At 41.2% G+C, this 19836-nt stretch overlaps 1 protein-coding gene across 4 annotated transcripts in view; it reads right to left on the bottom strand.

Moving 5' to 3' along the window:
• FGGY (FGGY carbohydrate kinase domain containing) overlaps nt 1-19836 on the bottom strand; it is a 129227-nt gene that overhangs the window by 30204 nt on the left and 79187 nt on the right. For all 4 annotated transcript variants that reach the window (XM_069023541.1, XM_069023539.1, XM_069023540.1 and 1 more), the window contains 4 exons: nt 12988-13095; nt 9632-9693; nt 4307-4454; nt 2897-2971 (listed from right to left, as the gene is read on the bottom strand). In XM_069023541.1, the coding sequence (XP_068879642.1) occupies nt 2897-2971; nt 4307-4454; nt 9632-9693; nt 12988-13095 (393 nt within the window). The remainder of the gene's footprint in view (nt 1-2896; nt 2972-4306; nt 4455-9631; nt 9694-12987; nt 13096-19836) is intronic.

Genomic DNA, 19836 nt, shown 5'->3' with positions numbered 1-19836 from the left:
GAAAACCTGAAGAATTTTGTATTGGCTTAACTATTTCTCTTGGCCTTTGCCCTATGCAAAAAAAAAAGTTCCACTTCATGGCTGGGTTAATTGAAATATCTTGAATGCAGGCATATTTTAAACTTTTCGTTTACAGTCTCCATTCTGAGAAACTCACATCAGAATGACAGAAGTAAATGCTTTGCCATTTCCAAAAAAAATCTTTTCTCTTTTTATTTGCTTTGCTTCCCTCCTCACTGAAGTCAACCTTCTCCCTATTTCCCTTTTGCAAGAATATTTTCTGTTTCTTTGACAAACTGTTTGACCAAAAATAATTCCTAGCTCTTTATGATACCTTGGAAGTTTGAAGCTCAGACTTGACAAAATGTCATATTCAAGGCAAAACGTTGCCCAGGCTGACTCTTTGTAGGCAGATTCCCCACAAAACTCAATCTGGTCAGAGTTTTCATGAACTGTTATTTAAGTTTTCTTTAGGCCATGCTCCAGTTCATTAAGAGGGCTGCAGCTGCAACAAACCCCTCTTCAAATAAAAGCTACCGAAAAATGGACTTGCACGATTCCACCAGGCTGAAGACATCCACAGTGAATGCCCAGCACTATTCTGGACATGCCTTCCAATGTATTTTGGTTTTTAGACAAGCAGTTCAGAGGAACCTGAGCAGCCCCAGCCCCAGCTGACTGAATCCATCGCTTCCCTATTGACACAGAGGGCTGATTTCCACATCGCACAGCCCCGATTTTCATTATGGAAAAATAAAGTGCTCCAAAAGGAGTCTGTCTGCTCAGAACAGGCTGGACAGCCACAATTACATCTCTGATCATGTTCTCATCCATCCAACTGTTGCACTGCATTTTGCAGTGAATAGTTAAAGGGAGATTCTCTTTCACTGCTTCTGAAATTCAAATTTATTAACAACTTCTCTCACAACATACACACGTCAAAGACCCTGAGAAAGAACATGCTGTGAAAATTATTTTGTGTTTACCTGCCTGGAAAATTGTATTCACACAGCAATTTAAATTAAAGCCAGACTTATTTCACTGTGGGTGGGGGGGAACTAATTTAATCCTGGATTGGAGAAAATGCAAATTGAGGGGCTTCAAATGCAAATTTTATATAAAAAGGAAAAAGCATCTCCTGCTGAAAAGAAAACTAGAGATTAACATTCTGTGGGCAGGCCTACACTTTGTACAAGATTTTTACATAGGTTTAAAGTTTATCTTGCACCCATTGAAGACAGCTAATGGTACAGGATTACTACAACTGTTTCCTTCAATAAAAGTGAAGCTAAAATTGGGAGTGAAAATTTAATTTCCTAGGTACCCCATTAGCTATTAGTAAATATATCTAGTCAAAACCAATGTTCTCTGTCTACTTTTTAGTTACTGTTTCAATAATGCTTTGGGGGAAAAAATAATTTCCCTTAATTTACAGTGAAAAGAAAACTACAATATGGCCTTTTTACATCAAATCAGCCCAATCAGCTCTCCAAAAGATATGCAGCTGCTGAATTTACTGTTCAAGACAGTATTTGTGTTTTACAATAAAGTTGGAGCTGTATCATATAATGAGATAATAGGTGACTTTCCCAGGATTTCCAGCAGAGAAGGTTTCCACTTCGTTAGCATGAGATAATCACAGGGCACCTGTTCCAGACTGGGAAGTTCCTTTCAGGGGCAGGATCAGTCCCTGGCATTGTTTAACCTCTCCTCCACATTCTTCTTTCAATGGTGGGATTATACTGAAGCATCAGGTATAACCCAGCTACATTCATCTGCAAAAGGCTCCAAACTCACAACAATGAATCCCAGGCTGGGGTTAAATTCTCGTTATTTGCTGAAGAGGGAGGGTTAACACATAAGATGTACAATTCCCAGTAAATTTACAGCAGCCGCCCACCCTCTCCATCCCAGATGGCTGACCCAGCCTAGAAAAGTTGTTGTTTAACCAGGAGAGGAGTTTGGAAGTTTTCCAGCTGAGCAGAGTTTTGTCAGGAAAACTCCCCAATTCATCAGACTGTTCATGTTTTGCAAAAACACCTCAAGTTCAACAAACTTAAAAAAAAATAAAAATAAAAAATTGACAGAAAGGATGCTAAAGAGATGAGGATTTTGGTCACGAGAGGGCTGGGGACAGCACGTCCCACTGGAAACACCCTGAGCCAGGCTTTCCAAACCACTCCTATGAGCCAGGGTTTCACCTCAAAACTTCTCAAGAACTGGAAATCCTGGGTTCGAGACAGGGCAGGAAGAAAGGCATTCCGATAAAATTCCCCATCTCCACGTGCTGGCAAACGGGAGGGACATTCCCAGCCTCCCTGCCCTGCCTGCTTATCCAACCAGGGCCACGGGCTGGGACTGCTCCCTTGGGGCAGGGACACGAGGGGGGAAGATCTGCCCTGGTGGGTCTGAACCACAGCCCCTCCCCTGCTCAGCCTGGCACAGAGCTCTGCCTCACCCACTGGGCAGGCAGGGCAAATCCATGGATATGGGAACAATCTGAAGCTGAGGCTTTTCAGGGCAGCGCAGGGTACCCTTTGTACAATTGCCACAGCTTTTCTCCCCCTCTCTCAGCCTCTCTCTAGACAGCTGGGATGTTAACACTGCTCCTTGTACTGTCAGCCTCCTCCCTCACATCTGCACCAGAGGCAAAAGCTCTGCTTACAGAATTGCCATAAGGACAAGATTTTTTAGGGGAACATCTTCCCCACAGTCTGTGGATTACCCACCAGTTGGGAGTGGTCACCAATGTGGGCAAACAGTATCTTGCACCTTTAAGAAGCTCATTAAGTGAACTCATGTATTATTAGAAATCTGGTTAGCAGAAGGGAACGATCAGTCTGCCACAGAACACGAGACAATTAATTTCTTCTTTTATGCACTAAAAATGTCTTACAGCAATGGCTTGGATCGTGGCCAAGTAGATAAGGGCAAGTTCATCCAGACCCCGAGACAATGTTAGTCCAACAACCTGTGCAAAGATCAAAAAGAAGATGTAAAAACCCAGTCAAAGTAAAACTCCATTATTTTCTATGGCTTCTTGTTGTAACAAGTTCTAAGTGCTAACTCCAAGCCTTACTCCTGTGAGCTGTACACATAATGTTATGTTAAACATGTTATTCCTGGTCTGGGGAAGAACCACATAAATTATCCTTGCCCCTTGTGAAGAAATAAAGAACAAACAGCATATTGTATGGGATTAGAGATAGATTAACTCTGACAGTTTTATGTTATGACTCAGATATTGCTCGTGAATGTATTTAATGTAATAATATGAAGATGCTATTACATAAAAATAACTTTTTAAAAGCATTTCTCCCCCTCCCTCTCAAGCACCCTAGCACTGAAACACAATTAATAATTAAATACTGTATCTTAACCTCCTTTGCTGTGACATAAATCAATACTGCACTGTAGTTACTCTGGATTAATATCAGGCAAGACCTGAACGCAGACATAATTGTGACAGAAAAAATGGGTTGCTATTACCAGTATTTGCATACAGCCATCATACCAAGGAAATTCTGATTCTGCTGCAGCATATAATTCTTTCATAAAATAATGGAGGTTTTATTAGGATCTAAAAATATATAGGTACTTTTTATGTTTCCCTCATTTGTGGCTTAAAACATGCTGCAGTGCTTATGCCTTTCTTGTCTCAGCCTTAAATACAGCAGATTTTGGTGCTGGTGAGTAGCTTGAGAGGCTCACTTGAAGGACAATTTGCCATTTTGAAGGAGATTTTTACATTAATCACCAGGTATTTTGGTATCACCAAATTATACCCTTACGATACCCTTCTGTTACAGTTCTGCACAGCCCTGGCTTGTGAGTGAGCTGATCTACCACTGTAAATTCCATGAAGAGGAACACCCAAACTCTGAAAGATGGGCTGAAAAGCTGTCTAAATCAACCACCTACCATCAGAGTAATTAATTCCTTTCCCAGACAGGTCTACCCAAATTTGTGTTGAAACTCATCGCAACAAATACGCAGAATTTGGTACACAGGTGAGATAACAACAGCAAGGGCTGTGAAATGTGATTCCTAGGAAAGGTACTGGGACACACACAGCATTCCTCGTGTTTTTAGAAAATTAATGGGGCTGTAGTAATATCTCAAGTACAGTGATCTCTGGTTTTCTACTGAAACATCAGCAATGCAGCAAGGAACCCAAATCCTTTGGGATAGTGTAAATAGCTAAGGAGGAGTACGCTCAAAATTGAAGAAAAGCTCCTTCCAAACTGCCTTTTTTTTTTTTTTTTACCCTGTATTGACCTTTTTGCAAAGACAGGCTGTTTCTTACCATGCCCTTTAGTGTCAGATCTGTTAAGGGAGATCTGTTACCATGGAAATCTGGCCAAACATGTAAATCAACAGTGAGGAAACCCACAGGCAAAGATTTCTTAATCAGATCCAGGTGACTGTTCAAGTATGTATATATACTGTGAGCACTGCAAGAAAAACAAGTTGGGAAAAGAGGGGGGAGGTTATTCATCAAACATAAAACATTTGTACTACCATCAAATGCAGGAACCCCATCAAAGCACAGCAAAATCCCACTGCCTGCCAAGGCCATGGCACTGCAGGGATGTCTCTGTGCCCGTGTGCTCAACAGGCCATCAGAATTCCTGAATTTCCCGGGATGAGGGGAGATAATGTGACCTTGAGTTTGTCCACTGACTCCTAAGGGTCCCCAGAGCTGTTTGAGATTTGGGGGCTGCTGCTGCTCCTCTCCCACAGCTGAGAGGGAGGAGTAGGAGGATTCCAGACAGAAATGAAAACCAAATTCCTGTGCAAATGTTTAAAAATTTCTCTGATTAATCAATAGTGCTGGATGTACAGCTTTCCTTTTTTAAGCCATAATTATTTCAATGTGTGTTATGATTAAAATGCAGCACTAAGGGTGGAGGAGAGAAAGTGAGTGGCTGCTATTTTAGGGAGGAGCTCAACATGGGCCTAAATATGACTGTATCTAAGTTCAGATGCTACACCCAACTCCACAATATCCAACAGACTTTTTTCCTGGACTTAGGACTAATGGTGAATTCTTCAGTGCCTTGGCTTGCAATGACTCTAGTGACATTCCATTTTAAAAATGTTGCAATTACACTCCGAATATTTTTTTTCAAACTCTCATCCTATCACAAACAAACCCATATATATTTTCCAACTCCTTGGAAATCTCCAAGTGGGGCATTTAATTCTAGACATGTGGGTCAATAATAGCATCTAACCCTAATTACAATTGATTAGTCATTGTCTCATCCACTGCAGACCCAAACACTGATATTCATTTAGCCTCTACATGTATATTCAATCATGCACTAATGAGATCCCTAAGGGAATTTGGCATATGCTTTACTAGTTTGACTTCTGACCCACTAGCAGCTGTATATTTATACTTTGCATTCAACCATTCAGCTGCATGTTTTTTCAATTATACCTTACCATGTGTACACTATCAGAGGGTATCATTCAAAATGAAGTACACTTGGAAGACATTAAAATAACTAATTTACATCCTTATTCACGTCCTTTAAAATGTACTTTATGTGTCTTCCTGGACCTGAATTATGATAATTTGGAGGTCACCATCACTTTCTTCCCGTTGTTGTAAAAGTGGCCCTGTTTTCTCCATCCCTAAAGACTCTACTACAGGCAGTACATGCTAAGGATAAAGTCATTTTAATTCCAGTCTCAGTCATGGCTTGACTGTTGGGAAGGATAAAAAAGGAAAGCTTCACTCAACCACAGACCCACCAGACATCCCAGCTTCTTTCTCATCTCTATCCTGGTTGATAGCTCTCACAAGGATTAGCCATTTGTGCAGCTCTGTCAGAACACAAGCACTGAACAAAAGGAGGCTGAAGTTGAGCCAAATACGCTTAAAATCCACATAACCTTGGAATTACACTTTTTTCCACACCTTTTCACCTTTTTTTTCCTAATATAGATAAAGGTTCAAGGCACTACATTTGGACTGAGTGACCAGCATAATCCTTCAAACACTTGCCAGTTCCTGGTTTACCACCTTTGGGTTTAACACAGTATTAACACCACCAGCTCCTGGAGCTTTTTGTCTTCAGTTCTATGAGAAGGTATCAGTGGCAGCTGCCTCTGACCTGCAGAGCTGAGCAGGAGCTGTTGCCATGAAAAAGGAACTGTGCTGAAAGCAGAGAATAAGAAATCAATGCAAGTCTGCTCAGAGTTATGTTCATACTTGGGACACGACTTCAGAAAGCAACCAGAGGATGGTGTTTAATCTGTTCAGGAATCATGGAAGATGCCATCAGATATCTTTCAGGGAAAAAAATCTAAAAATTCTAGATTTCTAAATTGAAAAAAAAAGGTTCTAAACCATCTAGAGTTACAGAAAACTGCCAAATATGATTATTATGTTCTGCTAGAAAGATCCCAGAATTGCTGATAGATCCCGTGTGTGTTAACTTCAATGCTTTCTTTTCAGGAGACCTCTCTTTAGATGGGGAAATGATATTGACATCTATAGGAAAGGGAATTCTGCCCTGAAACATCACTTCACCAAGTGCCAAAGGACATAGAAACTTTGCTGTCAGTTAGGCGCTTTTCTTCTCCAGAGATTAGAAATGGTCACTCTAGAAAACAGAATTATTTAAACTTAAAAGCAAAAATTATCATATTCTTTAATTTTTAAAAATTTTCTACTCTAATCTACCTGTACAGAATTTAACAGAGCAGTGATGACTAAATGTCAGATGTACACAAGGTGTAGGATGAAGAGCAAAAGTGATATATCACAGCAATTTCTGCTACTCACTGAATTGCCTGAAAAACCCCAAGTTTTGGTGCTCACAGATTTTGCCCATCAGATTGACCAAATGCTAAATTTAAATTGTCCAGAAAAATCCTCCTGTAATCCAACCCTCTCCACTTCCAGTAAAAGAAGGGTGAAAAAAGAACCCAGGAATAGGACTGGGAGGGTTGCACAAGCCTGGCCTTCAGCAGCAGTGGTCAGAGCTGGTTGTCTGAGCCTCTCATGCCCTAACGAGTCACCACAAATCTCTGCACCAGTGCTAAACACAGCTGCAAATCTGCTCTGGTGTGGGCAAAGGAGAGTTTGCACAGGGAAACTCCTGAGATCAGCTGCTCAGCAGGGACCTGCAGCTCCAAACCTGCTTCTTAGCAGCATCAGCAGAAAGGGAGGACAGGTTTGGGGAAGCAGAAGGAGTTGATAAGCAGCAGCAAGCAAGAGGCACGGATTTGTGACCTCTGATGTTCTTTTTTTAATGAGCTACACATGCATGTGCTTAACTCTTCACTGCACTGCACCTAGTATGGGAAGCAAAGGCAGCATGGAATTGCACACCAAAGTATGGAACTCTCATTTGGTTTCCTTTCTATGGCTATTTGGAATGGCTGAACAGGATTCAAATTCCTACACCCACACAGAGAATAATAAACCAAATTCTCTGAACTATTCTGCTGAGAATTCCAGTGAAATAATTTATCATCACCAATAGCCCTCCAAAACAAGATACCATGTTTGAAGGGAACCTACAAGAAAGATGGAGAGAGACAACTACAAGGGCCTGGAGACATAGGGAATGGCTTCAAACTGCCAGAGGGCAGGGCTAGATGGGATACTGGGAAGTAATTCCTCCCTGTGAGGGTGGGGAGGCCCTGGCACAGGGTGCCCAGAGAAGCTGTGGCTGCCCCTGGATCCCTGGAAGTGTCCAAAGCCAGGTTGGAGCAACCTGGGACAGTGGAAGGTGTCCCTGCCCATGGCAGGGGGTGGGACTGGATGGGCTCTCAGGTCCCTTCCAACCCAAACCAGTCTGGGATTCTGTGTATTAATTATATGACTTAATGGAAGTAAAACATTATCCAGAGTTTGGACCAATAGCAGCTGCTACTTGCACCTCTGATGAGGCTGAAGTTTGTGAACCATGTAAAAATAGGAAAAAATAAGGAGGAAAAATAAGTTCAAATTTCAAAGTTCTTGATTTTTGGTTGTTCAAATTAAATTCTTCAAATTTAACAAATATTTGAGAAGGACGGGGAGAAAGAGGATGAGAGAATTGATATGAGATTTGTTTCGTAAATTTATAGCTATACCAATGTTTCATTAGGAAAGTGATATCTGGAAAGCATTACAAAAATACCATTGAGCAAATTAACTTCATAAAATATTACCACTCTTTTTATAAAACATTACAACTCTTACTATCAGTGCTATTCTCCATTTTACTAACTGCAGGAGACTCAAATCCAAAGTTATGACACCATACCCTTGGATAATATGGAGTTCTACTCCCAATATTCTGTGTTTAGTGTCCTGTTCACATCACAGTCTCAGTTTTTGCACTGTGGCATTAGCTGTGGTCAGTCAGCTCAGCATCAGACCCAGAAGACACAAGTAGGCTACTCAAGAGGCATTTTTCCAGCACAAAAAAAAATGGTTTATCCTGGCATTACAGACTAAACTGTTTGTCTTATGTTTGTGCTTCAAATAGGGGCACTGGAAAAATGGCCTGAAAGCCAGAATTTTGAAAAGGACCCAGTTCAATCTTTATTCCAAACATACACAGATGCATTTATTTCCTGATTTCCTTTTGCAGAGAACAACAAAGAGAATTCTAGGAAGCATGAATCTGTTTCATATTGAATGAAGTCCAATACATTTCTGGGAATCCTGGTCAAGTTCTTAACAAACAAGCAAGGCAGTGGGCCCTGCAAGGCAAGGAAGGGTCATCCAGAGAAACCAGGTAGGGCTTTATCTCCCCGGGGAGGACTGAAACTAACTCTGTAACTACACGTGCTTAATCCATCTATCAAGACTGACCCTGCTCTCAGACCAAAGGGAGAAACTGAAGGGAAAATGCCAAGTTTGCTGTTTTTTTTCTTTAATCTAAGGAGGAAAAAGACATTAAAAGAGAATCACATTTTCATCCAACGTGCCCAGCTGTTCAGCTGAGACCTCTCTGGGAGTGATGTGAACCCTCTTAGCATGAATCCAAGCCAAAAAAGCTTGAGAAAGTCCAGGCCTGACAGAAGTGTCTGAACTGTCTTCATCCACTTCTAAAGCAGAACAAGCTCAAATTCCACATCACACACAGCCTCTGGTTCAAGGAATCCTGGAGTTACCTCCAAGTCACCCCTCCATTTTACATTTTGTCTGAAAATCCATCCTGGGTTTCTCTGTTCTATTTGTGCTGCCATGCAGGAGTTTCTCATACAGTGGCTATACTTCCTTTAGATGACTGTTTCAAAAATACTGAGTAATATATTCCTAATTAAGCCATATCTCCTCCTTAGACCTTAATTGTTTCACCTACAAATTAAGACACATTGTTAGCCCAAGGCATGGAGATCTGCTGAACAGGGCTGGTGCTATGGAATCAAGAAATACCCTGGCCTGGATAGAAAAGCTGAAAAGCAAAAAGTTAATATCATTACTTAGATATGCCAAAGGTATCTGAGGGGAGTTTAAACCTTTTTCTTTTTGAGCAATCACCTGGAAAGTCTTCATAAATACTTCCAGCCCACTACCAGACTGTTAATTCCCCTGATTCAGAATGAGGACACTACTGGGAATACAGTGTGCATCAGTTTGTAAGGCAGGGATGTGATAAAGGAAGAAAACAGTGACCTGGCTGCAGCTTTTGCCTCTAATTCCGGAAAGGCGACATGGCCTTGCACCACATGATCGATCTGAAAAAGAGAAAACCAACATTTTGGGGATGATTACATCTTAAAAATTCAGTCCTGGAAAAGGGAAAGGCAGTATCATAGCTCTAAAAGAGACAAAAGAGCTTCTAAATTACACATGAAGTGTTAAATCCTAGACGTAGAGAAGCCAATGGCAAAACTCCCACTGACATTCAGGATTTGGCATATGAACAGTAAGAAAAACAACCAACTTTGCACCAAACCCAGGCCAAAATCTAAGCATGCAGCTCCTCAGTCAGGAGAGCAAGGTGTAAGGATGACTTTTTTCCTGTCCACCACTCCCTGAGAGCATGTCCTCTTGTCTCTCCCATTCTGCATGGATATCCTCATTGGAATTCCACCAGAAGCATCTTCTTGGCCCAAATCCCTACATCTTTCTCTATCACACTGTTATGATAAAACACGAGGTGTGTTGTCATCCTGATAGATGCTTCATACATTCATTGCAGGAAACAAAATGTATACCCTGAGAAACAATTACTGCTATAAAAGAAGATCAATATAAGCTCTGCCTTATACTGAATTTATAAATCAGCTTGTCCTTCCACTCCAGAGTGGTTACCATTACTCACAAAACAAAGTATCAGATAGAATAATATGGGCTTTTAAGACAATAATTCAGCAGGTTTTGTGGCCTCTTGGTAATATCCCATCAGAGATGACAGTAAAAGCTAAGGAGGCAAAACTAGAGCTACTCAAGAGCACTGAGTGTATTTGGCAATACTTATTGGCAGCAAATCACATTAGTATTTAATCTTTAACAGCATGAACCATAGTCCTGAACCATAATGAAACATACACACATGGGAACATAGCAAAGAAAATAATTCCTGAGATTGGCATCGAAGACAGAGTTCAAACCAGAATGCACCAGAAACACAGCTCAGGCCTGAACTCTGCAATCCTGCATCATCTCTTCAGAACACAAGGGCAGCTCCTAAATTCAGAATTAAATCTGTAAATGAGTATCACATATAGGTGTGTGCTATGAAAACACTGTTACACAAAACTGCTACAGGAGTTATGAAGTTTGATACTTAAATGCCCTTAATTCAAGCCATGGCCACATGAGGGATGCATCTAGAAACCCTTTTCTGCTATTTTTTATTTCACAGTTTGTAATGATGTCATGCCATCCTTTGTCTCTGTTGTGCAGTATCTTTCTTTTTATAAATTTTGAAAATACAGTGTAAAACCCCATTGAATATACAGCTAAACAAGAATTTTCAGAATGAGGGACTTCTTAATTCTTCATTTGCACTCTATCTAAAACAGTTTTCAAAATCCAACTGATTTCTTTTGCAGCTGTATCAAAAAAAAAAAATAGAGCTTTTTAAAGGGAACTGTATCAGTTTTACTTTTAAGATGTTTGATCAGACTTCAAATTTTATGGAAAAAATTCACCTTGGGGCATTGATCAAGCAATGGAAACAATCCCTAAATGTGTCTTTATTTTTTGTTTGTTTTCAGAAAACTTTAGGTGTGAGGAAGCAGGAGCTTTGAAATGACAGAGATAATAAATGCAATGTACCCTGCACAGTGCACATGGCACTGTCTCCTCCCATGGCTCCCTGTGTGTTTTCTGTTCATAACACCTCAAGAAAATCACAAGGGATATTCCAGGAGTGCTTTAATAAGACACTTTCCCTGATATTCCTAACAGTACTTCAAACTGACTTTTGCTATGGGTCCTAACAAGACCATTCATTTTTTCCAGTGATTTCTTTAATGATTCAGAAATGTCTTGTTCTCTGGTACAAGAAAGGAAAGGATTTTAAAAATCATCTTTTTGAAAAGCCCTAACTCTCATTGTACATTTTAAGTGTGGAAGCACTGTGAACCAGCCAAGAAAAACTACTGACTGGCTGTATCCTGTCTGGAGCTTAGGTAAGTGTATTTACCTGCTTGGGATTCAGCACACAGAACCTTCCCTCTCAAAAGTGTTCTTGCAAAGCAACACACAAGATTTGCCATTTTGCTTGGAAAATAGTGGTGTTATGAGCATATGTTTATTATTTTATATAGATATTGTTTCATTTTATGTCTGGTTGTAGCAGTTATTTGTAAAATGGGACACTTTTTGGTTCTAGCCCAGTCTCAACTTGAAAAATTTAAAGCATACACATCCCATCTGCTGCAAAAGCAGTTTTTAGCCACAAGGCTAAGGATGGGCTGGAGGTGGGGTGGAAAGACAGGCTGCAGGAGGAGGAATGACTGTGCCACTGAAGCTGTGACACAGAGGAATGTCAGGTTGACGTGGCCAAGGAGGGAGCACAGAAGGGATCCCCATTCACAGCTCAGTTTGGGGTGTGTCCAGGCTTTCCCATCCAGGAGGATTTTGTGCCTCTCATTCAGTGACTGTTCCATATGGAATGTATAAATGCAGTGATGCCCCAATGCATTTCCTGGCCATGTACTCCCATCTCCAGGCTTTTAAAGAGGTGGGTGGTGCTGAGTCAGGGAGCGATTACAGCTGCAATTGGTGACAGACCAAACCCACCTGCACTTGGGACTTTCCAAGAGGACACCCACAGGCCTGGGCCTGTCTCCTGCAGCCTCTCCAGAGTCCCTGCAGTTCAGCCCTGAGAGCAGCCAGTGTTTCCACAGGTTGGGCCAGATGCCACAGGGAGCCCCAGAAGCTCCAGGGTTAAGCGGTTACTAAACTCTTGCTGACACCTTTGGACTCGAGCCTAAATACTGTTGTGTACCTGTAGCCTTTCTTTACATTTGATATCAGTGTTTTAGTTCTGACTGCCTTGCTGTAAACAAGAAAATTAATTCTTTAATGAACTTGGCTTTAATTTTTGTTGGCAAATTAGATTAACCTAGTAGTGTTAGACTCTTTGCAGGGAGGAGAGAACTGAGGTGATGGAATAATATGCTGCTGTATTACTATTCTGTCCATACATCTTTCATTTATGGTCATAAATGAACACAACTGATCTATATAATACAATATCTATTTCTTCATATTTCTTCATATATTTTTCTTCATCTCAAAGTCTGTTTCAGCCTCCTGCTAAAGTAAAGAATGAAGCCTATTTGCCTGTAAGATAATTACAATAACCATCACCACCACCACCATAAAAGGAAGACGTGCCCTGTATGTAATCCCCTATCTATATGCAAATTAACATTATGTAAGAGATGTAACACTCATCTAATTGTTAATTGCTTTCAGCAGCCTAGTACAACCCATGATCTTACAGAGGTGTTTCAGGTCTGAATTGCCAGTGATGGTATCCCAAGACCTGTTCCATGGCTCCAAACACTCACCAGTTTTCCTGTAGCACTTTGGCCTCCCTCATTCAACCACAATCCAGGTACCATTGCAGAGAAATATGGTCCCCAAACACCAGGCACAAAAATGGGGGTTTCACTGACCTGGAAAAGCAACAGAAAGCTCTGGTGAATCAAAGTGCTTGTCAAAGTAGGAACTTCGCAATTAAAGCTTGGAAGCTATCAGAGTCCAGTACTGAGACAATTCCTGCTCCTCCTCTGGAGTTACCAATGGAAGTGGAGATGTACAGGTAGAGATTTACTCTAAAAAAATGTGGAGAAATGTGTTCCCCCATTTACATGATTTTTTGCTGACAAGACATATCTGCCCCCACTCATCCCCACTGACAGAACAGCTGGACCTGGCCAAACAGAAAGTACAAAATTTCAGGAATAGGAGCTGTATTTTACAGGGAGAGGGAAACTGCCTCATTTCTCCAGAAAAAGGCCTTATTTAGAGTGACCAGTGGGATACAACACTCTGCTTGATTGTCAGCAGCAAACACAGCCAATGCAATTGCCAATAAGTTTCCAGAGCACCCATCCTGTACATTTGGAGAGTTCAGAATCAGGAGGGAATCCTGCTGACAGAGGACAGTGATGTCCCCTGAGGTCTGCCATCAGCTCCCAAGGCTGGGAGTGGAACCTCAAGTTCCAGTGCCCTCACAGCACTGCCAGGAGAGTTGGGTGCCTCGGGTAGAAGCTGCAAACCTGGGCTGGGATCTGCTTGGGTTCAACAGGAAACGTGCCTGGGCAAACACCAGATTCTGCCCCTTACTTAGGCTTAGCTTTCCACAAACCACTCCTTGCTTCACTCTTGTGAGGGCAGATCAGGCAGGTACCTGAGACTGGCTCCCAGGCACGGAGCAGGGCCGTGCTCTGCCACTTGCACACAAACAGCCCTGGCACAGTGACGGCCTGGCCCCTGCACTCCCTGCTTCAGTGGTTAGACCACTCAGGATGTGGGAGACACTGGTTCATTTCCTTTCTCTGCTTCAGAAGATGCAAATTACCAGTTTATAAGGGTGGAGGGCATTTTCCTTCCTCTTACAAAGTGGTTCCACTTTCAATAGACCAGACAGACTTTCTAGACTTCTTTCTGGTTCAGCAGAAAGTAACACTCTCCAGTCTAGCAAGTAAGGCCCAGCACACAGCAGAAACTGAGATGTGGAACTTGGGTCCCAGCGCTTGCTCCAAAGACTAATTGTGAATTCCCCACTGGTTGAACATGGAATTCTTGCAGCAGGGGCTGGAGGAGACAGGCCATCCATGCCCTGCCAGGCTACCTGCTTCTCTTGGAAGCAGGATCCATGTTTCCTCCTCTTCCAGGACCACCTATATATACCCAAGTTAGACACAGCCATGATTTCACTGGGAAAAGAGAACAGCAGTGCAGTCCTACACCATCCCATGATTTATGCTGCACTTCCCACTGATGATGGCTAAATCTGCAACTGTGTGTTCTAGAAAGTGGGAACTACTAGCAGAGAAGGATACAAGAGAATTAATTGCCTAACAAAATCAGTCTGTGTGTTTCCAATGCTGAAGAGCAAAACCAGAGGTCTTAGTCAATGGGACAATGGGGTTTTTTTGTATTTAGACCTCGCTCCTCAATAGCAAAATTCTAGACCCATTGAAGGATGCTCAAGGTTTGCTGTTGAATTCAATAAAGCCTGGACTTCACATCAAAATAGTTTTGAGAATAATTAAAAATTCAGGCCTGTTCCTGTTAAACTTGATGCACATTCTCTCTATATTTAAACAGGCTGAACTTTAAAGGCAGTTTTTACTAGCAACTAGGGAATATGCTCCAAGATGCAGTTTACTGGCATTTGTGCATCACACATGTTTAGTAAATACAGCAGCAGGGAGGTTGCTGCACAAACAATAGTCTGCTCAAGCCATAAACTTACAGTACAGCTGATTCTTGTCGGGAACTTAAGTAGGAAAACAAAACAACAAAAATTTGTTTTTCAAAATCCATCACCACAGTGTCAAGAAATGCTGGTTTCTCTCAGGAACATATCTAACAAATCTGGGAATCCTGCTTGGTTCTCCCGTGTCAGCTCTAATGCCCTGACTTACTCTCCCTACAGATGCATGTGCACACGTGTGTCTGTGTGTCTGTGCAAGATTTTGGCTGACTAAACCCATTAGAGCAAGAATAGCTGCACTGAATTTACAAAGGCATTTATGACTCCAAGTGGACGAAGCTACGTCAAAAACATTGCAAGGACATTTGGTTTTGTTTTGTTTTCTCTTAAAACTACAAATTAATACAGCTTTGAGTTTTCATCACCTCGATGGGGCAAGCCTTCTTTTACGATTTCAATAACAAAATGAAGTGCAACAAAAAGCAAATCCTAAAACAAGCTGATTTTTAGACCAATTCCACTTCACTGACCTTACTGAGAATGCAGCATGTGGTCAAAGTTACCAGTCAGTATCTGCTCTGAACTAGTGATGGAAGCATGGGGAGAACCCGAACATCCCAACTCATTCCCATCCTATAGCTATGGACACAGCACAGTGTCCCAGTAGGTGACAAAGAACAGGTAGGGCAGAAGGGGCCTGGGGTTTTGAAGTCTTATCTCAAAATATTTGTGATGCAGCAAACCTTGCAGTGTTCTGCAGCCTGCCAAAGGAAAAATCTGGTTATGCCAAAGGGATCAAGCTGAAAATCTGCTGTGTCTGAAAAAACCAAGTAGCCAAAAGACATTAAAGGCATCAAAACACTTTATGAAATCAGGGGAAAGTCTAAACATCGAGAAGGACAATAGAGTTTATAAAATAAAAAACAAAACCCACACCTTTTCTCTGCCATTAGTACACAATTTACCAAATTGTTCTGTAAGTCTGACAACACCAAAATGTTTAGATTAATTAAAAGACCAAATTCTCCCTGCAGCCAGTACTTCTGACCTAGTGTTTTGGACAGTCACAGGAATTTCGGACAGGATATTTCCATGCTGGCTCTTCTCACATTACACTGAGACCTTCCTATCCCCTTACTACTGAAGTACCATTTGTACACATTCCAGCAAACTTTCAACACATGAGCACAGCAAACGAGGGCGTTGGGAATTGCCACACTGATGAATAAAGCCAGCGGGGCACTTGGTTATCAGTTTTGTTGCTGTGGGAACTTTTAACTGGAATAAAGAACAAGGGCTGTCATGTTGGGCTTTCCTGATGATAGGGCATCATCAGATTTCCCATTTCCCCCTTTCACTTAAGGAGATTAATTCACATTTTGCAGAGTCTGGGCTTTGATGCACATGGAAAGGAGGAAACTGGGAATAACAAACTCCCCAAAAAAGACATACAATCTTTGAGAAGCAACAGGGTGAGCATCCTCCTGTAGCTATATGCATCAGAAACAGCAAATGGTTTCCATTTCCCCTCCTTGAAATATTTGGACGGTGATTAAATCTTTCAAGCCACGCAGCTGGCATTTGTATTTTCATAATAAAAAGTCCTAATTCTGTTTGAGTATACATCCCACCCAATCCCACTAAAACACACGACTAGACAGAGGCATAAGGTTGGAGAAACAGTGCAAAGTTTGCTGCAGAACCCAGAAGAAAAGAAAAGCACAATTTGCCAGATTCAGGGCTATTTTGGTTACACTAACACCACGTCTCTTTTACAGCTTTCAATTGCCTTCAGACATTCTTATGGCGGTATAGGAGGATCAATGTCATTATTTTTTTTTCCTTTAATGAGCTTAAGAAAATCCTTAATCTTTTTAGTAGAAAAACAACATGTGTTTCAGATTAATGGGCAATTGATTTTTGTTTTTAAAGCAAATAAGAGATGTCATCCTTCTCTGGAAGTTAAAATACAAATTCAAAGGGAGCCCGAGATTTTCTGCCTTCCATTTAACTGAAATTCTTCCTGTGACACACTCCCACTGTGAGACATAGTAACAGTTATTATCTTCTATATAGAGTGAAACTGAAACACAGAGAGGATATCCTCTGCTAGAGGTGAGAGTGATCTCTGCACAATTAATGCAGCAGGAATTTGAAGACAGAAGATGAGAGGAATCTGAACCTGTTCAGACTTTGAGTCATAAGCTGCATCTATAAATATTTCAGCTGAACGTGTTCACACAGAGACTGTTGCCCTCATGGGGGATGATGCCAACTTAGACAAGGATTACACCCAGACATGCAGTTCCACTTCACAGTTACTCTGTCTGGGCATGGGGGGGAATCCTTTAGTGCATGGAAATGTCACCTTTCCCTGTCTCCCCAACACACACATTCCTACTTGCTCAGCCCCATCATTTTGGGTGAAATGAGCACTCAGCAGTTCCAAGAGTCCTGCTCATTTGAAGGGGAAAAAAGAGTTCCACACCTTCTGAAAGGAAGAAGAAGGGAAATAAAGTTCTCTCTGGGTGGGTTTAACCTCAGCATGTGCCTTATAAAAGACCATACTAATATGTAAGATATGTAAACATTATAGAGCAATCAGAAACAAATGAAAGGATGAATTCAGTTTAACAATATTCAGCTGTGGTGCAACTGCCAGAAGGCACTTTTTGTTATGAATAGATCATTTGGATGAGTTACAGGCCAGACTTGAACCCTGGCGTGTGCTGGGAAAATCAATGTCAAACTACCTAAGATCACAAGGTATCAGCAGCACATCTGGCAGCCCACAGAAATGAGAAATGTTTTTAAAATATAAAAGGCTATATAGAACTAAGGTAAGGTAAGAAAGGACCTGCTTAAATGGCACTAATACGAGATCTGTAATGTATTTAATTTAGATTAGTCCTTCCCACTTGCCTCTCCCTTTAAAACGAAGGCAGGCAAAAAAATCCCCTTCTGTTAGAAAAGTCTACCTGGAAAAAAGCAGGAGAGGCCAATTCACAGCTCGTGTGAGTGAATCAGGGCAGCCAGAGCCTTTAACCCAAGTTCAGCTTTCAGGACTGTCCCCGAATCCAAGGAGAGGACAGAACACAGACCTTCACAGACAAGCATCACCTGGGCATCCAGCCACGCCATCAAATGAGCAAGTGGCACTGTGACATTTGTTTTACTTAGCTTTGTTTTCCTGGACCAGCCATAATGATCAGGCACATGCTTGTGTTTCCTCCTCAGCTTTATGTAAATGTTAGGGCAATCAGAGACAAGATAAAATAAAACACGCCATGCTGGAGAGAGCAGTTTTGTGGAAGCATGAATTTCAGCAGAATTTTCTTCCCTAGTTAACACCATCTGTTGCTGGTGTAGGCTTACTCAAACTCCTTCAGTAACACTGACAGAGAAATTGGAGAATTTGGCTATTACCTGGAAAGCAAGTCTTTATGTTAGAAAGATATACTGCTACACCCATCTTCTGCCATTTTAATTTCTGCTTCCTAATATCGAGCTTCTGATATGTGGCAGCATTCTGGTATCACTATCAGATTCTCTATTTACTTGCAATATGCCACAGACACAGGAAATCACATTTCTGTGGGACTGTTCTTGACTTACACTCACTCCCATGAAAGCAACTTTAATCCTTTATTCTACTTTTAGAGTCGAGTCACATTAGAGTCAAAACTTTTTAAGGTAATTATTTGTTAAGGAGAATCTAGGTCAGAAAATTTGTTTGAAAATCACCTCACTTATCAGCTTCTATAGCCAGAAATTCAGAATAACAGCTGCTTTTGTTAGGCTAAGACAGGTATGAAGAAAAGATCTAAGATATTAATGGAGAGAGCAGAGAAAGAAACAAGGAAAAGCACCGTATCAGTCACCAACTAATAAATGCTCTTTACAGTTCTGGACTTTGATCATTGACAAGTCAAATACTTTCATTAACTTTTCTGCTGACTTTTAACTTTCAAAGTTTCTGACTGACTGTGGATTGAGAATACTGACAGTCATTCAATTCAGAGGCTTTACACCAATGCATAAAATCCTGTATTAAGAAAACTCTTATCATTTTGCTTCTGCTGACAGATGGGTCTTAGAGAGCTACTCGACCCCAACTCTCTGACAAAGAATGAAAGAGATTCATAAAAAAAAAGGAAAGAACTCAAAGGGAAACCCAAGAATGTTTCATTTCTAGGTTTCTGGTTCAAACTTAGGTCATAGTAATAGCTACTGAATGTGTGATTTAATAACAGCACTTGCTGGTGGCATAATAGATATATATACATATATATAAACTGGGCAGAGCTGGGGCATGAAATTGTGTTTTCAGTGAACTGATGCCTACTCTAAAATTGCCATCCTGGCATTATTTCTCAAGCACTAAATGGGTTTAAAACTAAATCTTCCCCATAACTCTGGAGGCAATTTACTAAGTTAAATGTATGGTGCACCAAGTCAACTTCTTAAAATATATCTATTAGTAGTAGTAATTACATATTAAACACAAAACAGTATTCTACCTTTAGCCTGGTGTAAGATATATTTAAGAAAACAAGGTCTTGGAACATAAGAAATGCACTTCAGGACACAAAGGAAATTAAAATGTATTAATATTCCAATTCCTACAGGTCATATACTGCCAGAAATTTATTTGCTTATATTTTAAGCTCAGGTCCCCTGGCCATCACGGGTTTGCTATGCAGCTGCATAGCTTGTGGTGGGCAAGTCACCAGCTCTGCTCCACGTGACAGGCTGGCATCCCCTGAGCCATCCTCAGTGACAGATTTATTCTGCAATGATATTAAGACCAGACCACAAAAATCTTTGCACAGAGCTCACTTTATCCCACTGGAAGGATGGAAGTTACACAAGTGACAACAACAACAGAGAGGGAATGAGGACTTTGGGGTTCTGCCTGAGCACAGCCATTCATGGATTATTTTGTGACCTGTTTACAGGGAGCTGAAGAATT

This window comes from Aphelocoma coerulescens, chromosome 8 (genome assembly GCF_041296385.1).
Source record: "Aphelocoma coerulescens isolate FSJ_1873_10779 chromosome 8, UR_Acoe_1.0, whole genome shotgun sequence".
In the NCBI taxonomy this organism is placed as follows: Eukaryota; Metazoa; Chordata; class Aves; order Passeriformes; family Corvidae; genus Aphelocoma; species Aphelocoma coerulescens.
Note: the sequence above shows the minus strand (reverse complement) of the source record. Positions and strands in the feature narration are given on the sequence as shown.